Genomic DNA, 9877 nt, shown 5'->3' on the forward strand with positions numbered 1-9877 from the left:
TCCGATGCATCAGTCTCCAAAACAGCCGGTAGGAAAGCATGATCAGCTGCAAACTCTGCAACTCTCTTACAAGCAAGAATTTTAGCATGTTCCGGTGATATAAGCCCACTGAGAGGACATGCCCCCCCCCCCCCCCCCCCCCCCCCCCCCCCCACCAGCATATGACCAAAAGCATTTCGAACCACAAAACCAAGGCCTCCCTGCCTGGTAATATGGTTAAACTATCCGTCGACGTTGATCTTCAAAAAACCAACTTCAGGTGCACACCACCAAACTACTCGAGCTCTGCCAGTAGTGGATTGAGTTTGTTTCAGATTATGAAACCTGAACTCCTGAAGTATCGATACAAGGAGACTAACATCACAAGCCCCGTGCATTTCTGGTTCCACACTCTTTCATTGCGCTCCTTCCAAACTCCCCATAAGAGAAACATAAACTCCCCAAAATTCCTCAAAGATAATTCCTTGGCACAGAAATTCAACGAACCAAGTAAATCACTCTGTATCACCTGTGGGTTATAACATACTTGCTTCAGAATGGCCCTGGATTGCACAACTTCTTGCGTAAAGGGACAGTCCCTGCACAAATGGATTGTCGTCTCCCCATTAAACCCACACAGCATGAACTCCACCGAGTCCACTACTACTCTTTTCGATGCCAGACTCCCTAGAGAGGGTAATATATCCAAACAGACCCGCCATATATGAATCTTAGCCTTATTTGGAATCGAAGCCTTCCATAATTTCTTCCAAAACGAAGCTCCCACCGGTAATGTCAGGGGACTATAGCTCGAAGAATGGGCAAAAGCATACCTATAAGCAGATTTAACGGAGAATTTACCATCTCTGGACAACCTCCAACTCAATCTATCCACCACACTTCGTCTACTCAAGGGAATCGCCATGATTGCAGCAGCCTCCTCGCTTGAAAATAGCCGAGCAATTAACTCAACATTCCAACCCCCTGTACCTAACATCAAATCACTCACAATGTGAACCTCATCCACCGCCAGTCTTAATCCCGTTGGTTTCCCCAAAGGCAAAGCCGGAATCCAATTATTCGAGAACACAGAAATGCTAGTACCATCCCCCACCTGCCAACAATAACTACTCTGTAACAATTCTTTAGTGGAAAAAATGCTCCTCCACGAAAAGGAAGGAGACTCATAAGATGGTGCATCCCAGAAAGTACTATCCGGGAAATATTTAGCCTTATAGAGACGAGCAATAAGTGAAGAAGGATTGTTGAGGACTCGCCAAGCTTGTTTTGCCAACATCGCTGTATTAAAATTAGAAAGGCTTCGGAACCCTAATCCACCTTCCTCCTTCGGGTTACATAAGGCATCCCACTTCTTCCAATGAATTTTCCGTTTATCCAAAGTGCTACCCCACCAAAACCTTGCACACATCTGTTCAAGGTCCTCACAAAAGCTTTGGGTCAGTTGAAAAACACTCATGGCATATGTGGGTAACGCCTGAGCCACCACTCGAATTAGGATATCCTTCCCAACGCCACTTAACAACTTCCCTTGCCAACCAGTCAATTTCTTGGCCAATCTGTCCTTTATATAGTGAAAGGTCAAAGTTTTCTTGCATCCCACGTATGTGGGTAACCCCAAATACTTGTCATGCGAAGCCACTACTTCAACGCCTAAAAAATCTGACACCTCCTCTTGCACCTCCACAGGCACATTCTTACTAAAAACTACGGAACTTTTACTGAAGTTAATAAGTTGCCCCGAAGCCCGTCCATAGGTTTCAAAGACATCCTGCAACTCAGAACAAGCCTCTAATGAAGCCTGAGCCTAGATCATACTATCATCCGCAAACAATAAATGGTTGACCAGAGGAGCCCCTGAACAAACCCCAATTCCTGGTAACAGTCCTACAGACTGTTTTTGCTTTAACAAAGCAGAGAAGCCTTCAGCCCCAATGAGAAATAGATAGGGAGACAAAGGATCCCCTTGTCGTAGTCCTCTGCTTGGCTTGAGAAATCGTCGTGGCTTACCCCTCACCAGAAAAGAGTAACTAACAGTACGAACACATTGCATAATCATCTGAATCCAATTATGAGCAAAGCCAAAGCGATACATAACCTTTTCCAGAAAAACCCACTCCATTCTATCATAGGCTTTGCTCAGATCTAATTTCAAGGCCGTGAAACCCTCACTGCCCTCCCTCTTATTATGCACAAAATGAGCAATCTCGTTCTCAACCAAAATATTATCCGTGATCAGTCTACTTGGGACAAAAGCACTCTGAAAAGGTGATATCACAAAAGGTAAAACTACCTTTAACCTATTTGCAATTGCCTTAGAGCAGATTTTGTAAATAACATTACATAAAGCTATCGGTCTCAGGTCAGACATATGTTCGGGATTATCAACCTTGGAAATGAGACAAATATGAGTGAAATTGATTTGCTTAAGAAGCTGACCCGTCTGCAAAAAGCTCTGAACTGCCTCAAAAACATCATCACCAATATGTTCCCAATAATGTTGGAAAAAGAGAGGAGGCATACCATCCGGCCCTGGTGATTTAGTCGGGTACATCTGAAAAAGTGCAGAACTCACCTCATCCCGAGTATAGGGTGCACAAAGTTGAATATTCATCACCGGAGTTACAACCGGGATAATGGCCTCCAAAGTTTTGTCCACAGCTTCATAATCAATCTCTGAAGCCATGAACATTTTAGCAAAGTAGTCCGCAACCACCCCTGCAATACCAGAATCATCATCGTGCCACTGCCCATCTTCATCAAACAAACCCTGTAACATATTCTTCCTCTTCCTATTCTCAGTCTTCCGATGAAAATAGCTCGTATTGCGGTCCCCCTCCTTTAACCAGGTGACCTTCGATCTTTGTCTCCAAAACAACTCCTCCTGGTATAATAAAGATTGAAGCTTGTCCATCAAAGTCTTCTTTTCATTCTGCACTTCCACTGAGATTGGTACCTCCAACAGTTCCTCCAGTCTAGCTCGAATCCCTCTCATCTGTAATTGTCTACCTCGAAACACTTGCTTATGCCGCTTATCAAGCTGCATCCTAGTGTGTACAATCTTCTTCGTAACACAAAACATACGTGTTCCGGTAACATCCGTCCCCCATGCCTCTTTCACCACTCCGTCGCATTCAGGATGTTGTAACCAGAATGCCTCAAACTTGAAATTATTCTTTTTGGACCGCACCACCAGAGGGGTTGTGCTAGCCTTCAGAAGCAGAGGTACATGGTCAGAATCTGAAGGCGGAAGGTGAAATAGTTTTGAATGCCCAAACAAATCAAACCAAGATGGAGTGCAGATCGCCCTATCTAGACGCAATAACATCTCCGAATTCCACCAAGTGGCCATAGCGCCATGGAACCCTAGGTCCAACAAGTCGCAATATCCTAAAGCCTCATGGAAGCCTCTCATTTGTCTTTCCGCTCGTATTGGACCAGAAATCTTCTCCCCATTGTTCAAGATTTCATTGAAATCTCCTATCACAATCCAGGGAAGTGAATCCAGGTAAGAAAGATCTCGTAATAATTGCCAGGAGCGATCTCTTTCACTCGTTCTGGCATACCCATAGAACCCAGTCACTCTCCAAGACGGAACTCCAGACTCCCCAACCACCACGGCGTCAATGTGATGTGCTGACATCGTCCCTATATTCAGATGCACATCGTCATTCCAAAACAACCCTAGCCCACCAGCTTGGCCTTCACTGAGCATCGCCTTTGTGTTAGCAAACCCTAGCGCCTTACGCAGATTTTCGAACTCCCTCTCTCTACTTATCTTCGTCTCACACAAAAAAACGATCTGAGGACGATTCTGAGAAATCAAGTCTTTCACTCTCATTTGACGACATCTATTGTGTCGTTAAATATTGGGATTTTGACTCTAATTCTAAGGGATTTTTTTCCCCTTACACCACTTACTTATTTTTTTCCCACTTACCCCTAATAACTCTAATAAGTTTGTTCCCTAATACCCAATTATTTTTTTTTTAAAATTATTTTTTAGACTATTTTGCCCTCACCCCTTTGTCACATAGAGAGAGAAAATATAAAAGAGAGAAGCCATAGAAGGAGACTTCGCCATAATCCGGTCATTGGACTTATCTGAAAACCTCGCCGGAGGTTCTCAAAGAGGTCATTGGAGATCTCATAAGTCACCGAAGATGTTTATTGCCCCCCAATAAACATTTATTGGAGGGGGGTGATAAAAGTTTATGAACCCTCGCCGGAGGCTCCCAAAGAGATTGTCGGAGATGTCATAGGTCGCTAGAGAGGTTTATTGCCCCCAATAACCCTTATTGCCTCCCAATAAAAACTTTTTATTTAGGGGCAATAAAAGTTTATTAGGGAATGTGAGAAGCAGCAAGTACAAATTAGGGAGATCACAGAACCACGACAACAGGTCGAATCTATTCTTGGCCAACGTCGGGTTAGGGAAGGTGATGGGATAATTATTCTCCCAAAAAGCTAAGATTGAGTTTAGCTATAGGCAAAAAGAATTTGGATTTAGTGACTATGGGACTTTTGGAGGGACCATCTAAGCAGGTTGAGCAACAAAAAAGAAAGAGAGGCCGGCCTCTGGGAAGTGTGAATAAATTGCCTTATGGCATGGTAGGGAAAGGAAAAAATGCCAAGAATGAGGGTGACTTGGGAAAGAAGGTTCCAAACAAGAGTAGAAAGACCAACCTGATGCCGAGGTTGTTAGCTGCTGAGGGGACTGAAGATGGTACTACCTCCAACCCTAAGGGGAAGGAGATGGTGCTTTCTTAGATCTCTATGGTGCCTAGACATCTGGATGCAAGTCTTTTAAAGTAGGAATTTTCTCTATGAGCTTTTCTAAGATGTTTCTAGTCTTTGTTTGTACCACAATTGAGTGTTGGCAGATTAGGCTAGATGATTGATTTTTCCTTAGGAAGTGAGTTATTCTTGCTTAGCTAGGCTTGCTCTCCAGCGAGCGTCCTTTAAACTTTAATGAGTTCAGTATAGGCTTAGATAGGATATTTGGTGTTTGTACCAGGTTTCTTGCAAAAGTGCTTGTTAGACCCTAGCCTGTTCTCATGGCTTTGGTTTCTAATAATATCAATTCCTATTCGGAAAAAAAAAAATTATTAGGGGGGAAGGGGAACTAATCTCCTTAAAATTAGACAAATAAAACTTTGATTGAGGACGAAAATAAGGAGATTACATCAATTCCAAATCTTTTATTGGGGGGCAATAAATGTTGAGAAATGTTTTATTACCCCCATAAAATATTTATTGCCCCCAATAATTGTTTTATTATGAGAAATAAAACATTCTTTTTCTTTTTTCTTCTCTTCTAGACCTTTTACCAAAAAAAAAAAAAAAAAAAAGAAAGAAAAAGAGAGGGTGAAGACTAGGCCTCATCAAAAAGCCCGCGGATCAAGTGGGCCGATGGAGGCCCGCAGGGCTTTTGGCCTGGCCTGACCCGTCAAAAAACCCGCAAAAGCCCGCCTTGGTGGGCCGATGGAGGCCCGTAAAAGCCCGTTAGGCCCGGCCCGTAAAAGCCCTCAAAATATTATATATATATATATCTGTGTGTGTGTGTGTGTGTGTTTATATATATATATATGTGTGTGTGTGTGTGTGTGTGTTATATATATATAGATATATCTATATGTGTGTGTGTGTTTATAAATATATATATATATATAGACACATATAGATATATATTTGTGTGTGTGTTTATATAGATATATATATATATATAGTCATATAGATATATTGATATATATATATATATATATCTCTCTCTCTCTCTCTCTCTCTCTATATATATATATATATATATATATATATATAAACACACACACATATATGATATATTGATATATATAGAGATATATATATATATATATATATATATCTATATATATATATTAATATGGGCTAAATACTGTTTATCACCCTGTGGTATGGACCTCGCATCAATTCAGTCCCTCGACTTTCAATTTCATCAAAAACACCCCTGCAGTATTATTTTCTCGTCCAATAGGTCTTTCCGATTCAATTCCGTCAGTTTCTAACGTTAACTGCTGACGTGGCATTCCAACTCAGCAAAAGTGGGACCCACACGCATGTGAAATTCCCAAAATGACCCTGGGCAACAGAGTATGGAAAAATCCAAAATTAATTCCAGTTTTGAGGTTGAGGAGATTCGAACCCCTCCCAAAGCATATGCAAATGAATGGCCCAACCACCAGACCACTTGCATAGTTTTGGTATATTGCAAACAAAAATAGTATATATCTACATAATAGTGTTTTTTTTTTTTTAAATATCCACCCACCTCTCTCCTCCTCTCCTCTTCTTCTTCTGCAACCCACGCTCCCAAAGCCTCCTTCTCCTGCTCCATGCCTCGCCCTCCAAATTGAAATCGCCGAAACCGCAGACGAAACTCCAACAGCACCACCACCACCACCACCACCGTCCCCACCGCCAAGCCCGCCTTCTACACTTCTTCTGACCCTGAAAACTTCCAAGCCACCTTTAACCTCAACAGCCTCTACCACTCCTCCCACTCCTACCTCTGCCACTTCCTCGCCTCCGCCGCCGAAGCCGCAGACGACCTCCAGACCCTCGTCTCTGTCGACGTTGACCGCAGGATAGTCGTCTCCTGCCGCCCCTCCACGCTGCGATTCGTCGGCAATTTCGTCGTGTTGACCTGCGCCGTCGTGCTGGGGTTTTGGTTGGGTTGGTGAGGTTAGGGTTTGGAAGCAGGTTGGGTTACGGAAGGGAGAAGGTGGTGACGAGGAGGGATAGGAGTCTTGGAGGGAAAGAGGTTGTGGTAGCGAGGATAGAGAAGCCAAGAGCAGAGGAGGTTAGAGTCAAGAAGAACAGGGGTTTGGCGATTTTGGATAATCACCCATCGTCGGTGAGGAAGAGCTCAATGGTGGCTGGGATGGAGAGAGTCTTTAAGAATTGGGTTCGCTTCCGGGAGAAGCTTCCCCAATGGTGGCCAACTGCAACTTCCCCAAGAGAAAGAAGAGGAGGAGAGAGGTGGGTGGAGATTTAAAAAAAAAAACAATATTATGTAGATATATACTATTTTTGTTTGCAATATACCAAAACTATGCAAGTGGTCTGGTGGTTGGGCCATTCATTTGCATATGCTTTGGGAGGGGTTCGAATCTCCTCAACCTCAAAATTGGAATTAATTTTGGATTTTTCCATATTCTGTTGCCCAGGGTCATTTTGGGAATTTCACATGCGTGTGGGTCCCACTTTTGCTGAGTTGGAATGCCACGTCAGCAGTTAACGTTAGAAACTGACGGAGTTGAATCGGAAGGACCTATTGGACGAGAAAATAATACCGCAGGGGTGTTTTTGATGAAATTGAAAGTCGAGGGACTGAATTGATGCGAGGTCCATACCACAGGGTGGTAAACAGTATTTAGCCCTATTAATATATATGTGTGTGTGTATAGAGAGATATATATATATATATATATATATATATATATGTGTGTGTGTGTGTGTGTGTGTGTGGAAGTTCTTATACTATTATACTTCTATATAAAATATGTGCATATATATATTTTACATATCGGTTGACCAATCAGATCGGATTCGAAAATATGGTGAAATTGGCTAAATTTTTTACCACACTCATAATTTATTGTAATAAACTCATCTAACGGTCGGTTTTTCCATTTTCTTTGAATTGATAGGGGTTGCTCTTTGGAGTGTATGATATATAAATATAGGTTTATAAGAGTAACTACGTTTGACCTCGTTTATGGAATTCGAAACGTGAACCAAATTGGCTGGATTTTCTACAACCACCATAAAACATTACAATCTCTCCATCGAGCAGTTGGTTTCTCTGAATTCATTTTCCACTTCATGGTTGCTTTAGAATGAACCTAAACAATTTAAATGCAATGTATAAGTCATATAACTTTAGGAATAAAATTGGTATAGTCCAATGTGTTTGTAATTAAAATTAATTTTTTTTTATCTTATGTCCACGCATATCCATCGATGGAATATATACAAACGTGATGTGAAAAAATAAGCACGTTTCGTGGTTGCCACGCCATCGGTCAACCAATAAAACATATAAGTGACTACGGTTGACCAATCCGATCGGATTCAAAAATATGGTGAAATTGGCTAAATTTTTTACCACACTCATAATTTATTGTAATAAACTCATCCAACGGTCGTTTTTCCATTTTCTTTGAATTGATAGGGGTTGCTCTTTGGAGTGTATGATTTATAAATATAGATTTATATGAGTAACTACGTTTGATCTAGTTGATCGAATTCGAAACGATAACCAAATTGGCTGGATTTTCTACAATCACCATAAAACATTACAATCTTTCCATCGAGCGGTTGGTTTCTCCGAATTCATTTTCTACTTCATGGTTGCTTTAGAATGAACCTAAACAATTTAAATGCAATGTATAAGTTATATAACTTTAGGAATAAAATTGGTACAGACCAATGTGTTTGTAATTAAAATTAATTTTTTTTTTATCTTATGTCCACGCACATCCATTGATGGAATATATACAAACGTGATGTGAAAAAATAAGCACGTTTCGCGGTTGTCACGGCATCGGTCAGCCAATAAAACATATAAGTGACTACGGTTGACCAATCCGATCGGATTCGAAAATATGATGAAATTGGCTAAATTTTTTACCACACTCATAATTTATTGTAATAAACTCATCTAACGGTCGGTTTTACCATTTTCTTTGAATTGATAGGGGTTGCTCTTTGGAGTGTATGATATATAAATATAGGTTTATAAGAGTAATTACGTTTGACCTAGTTGATCGAATTCGAAACGAGAACCAAATTGGCTGGATTTTCTACAACCACCATAAAACATTACAATCTCTCCATCGAGCGGTTGGTTTCTCCGAATTCATTTTCTACTTCATGGTTGCTTTAGAATGAACCTAAACAATTTAAATGCAATGTATAAGTCATACAACTATAGGAATAAAATTGGTATAGACCAATGTGTTTGTAATTAAAATTAATTTTTTTTTATCTTATGTCCACGCACACCCATTGATAGAATATATACAAACGTGATGTGAAAAAATAAGCACATCATTTTCTTTGAATTGCTATATGTAGCTCTTTGGAGTGTATGATGTATAAATATAGATTTATAAAAAATTAGTGTCTTAAAAAATTTATTTATCAACAAATTAGTATCTATATATAAATATAGATTTTTTTGGGTACAATATAGTTATATAGATTGTTATCTTTGGTTGTATTTGATCATTATCCATTGAATTTCCAAAGCTTGATTAAAAAAAAAAAATACTTGTGTCTTTAAATATTTATTTATAAATAAAGCCCGCAAGGCCCGACCCAAAAAAGCCCGCAAGGCCAAGCCTGGCCCGGCCCGAAAAAGCCTGCAAGGCCCGAAAAAGCCCGCAAGGCCCGCTTTATATGGACGGGCTTGGATCCTTTGATTTTTAATAAAGCCCGGCCCGGCCCGGCCCGTTGACGACCCCTAGTGAAGACATGCTCGATATAGAACTTGTGAAAATCGCTGCCTCAATGACCCGCTAGATTTGGATCGATACACGCAGTTGCATCTCTACTCCGATCAATCCCAATTTTCCATTTCTTTTTGTGATTTAATCCCTCAATTATTTCCTTCAGCTCCAAAGCCAAGTTACTAAGCCGATCGAGGGACCTCCATCCCGGCTGGCCTTGGTAAAGTTCTCAACTTTTCCATTCATTTATTGGAAAAAAGTCTTAACGAGAGAGAGAGAGAGAGAGAGCACAGAGGATTGATAGAGAGGAGAGAGATCGGGACGAGAGAGATGAGAGAGTGATAGTGGCTGAAGTTTATTAATTAGGTTGAGGGCAAAATTGCCATTTC

General features: G+C 40.8%; 1 protein-coding gene across 1 annotated transcript; it reads right to left on the bottom strand.

Moving 5' to 3' along the window:
* Nucleotides 1-310: 310 nt before the first annotated feature.
* LOC112164456 lies at nucleotides 311-3838 on the bottom strand. Its single transcript, XM_024300646.1, has 2 exons — nucleotides 1865-3838; nucleotides 311-1768 (listed from the first exon to the last, which is right to left on the bottom strand). The coding sequence occupies exons 1-2, from the start codon at nucleotides 3836-3838 to the stop codon at nucleotides 311-313; spliced, it is 3432 nt and encodes a 1143-aa protein (XP_024156414.1).
* Nucleotides 3839-9877: the final 6039 nt, after the last annotated feature.

This window comes from Rosa chinensis, chromosome 5 (genome assembly GCF_002994745.2).
Source record: "Rosa chinensis cultivar Old Blush chromosome 5, RchiOBHm-V2, whole genome shotgun sequence".
In the NCBI taxonomy this organism is placed as follows: domain Eukaryota; kingdom Viridiplantae; phylum Streptophyta; class Magnoliopsida; order Rosales; family Rosaceae; genus Rosa; species Rosa chinensis.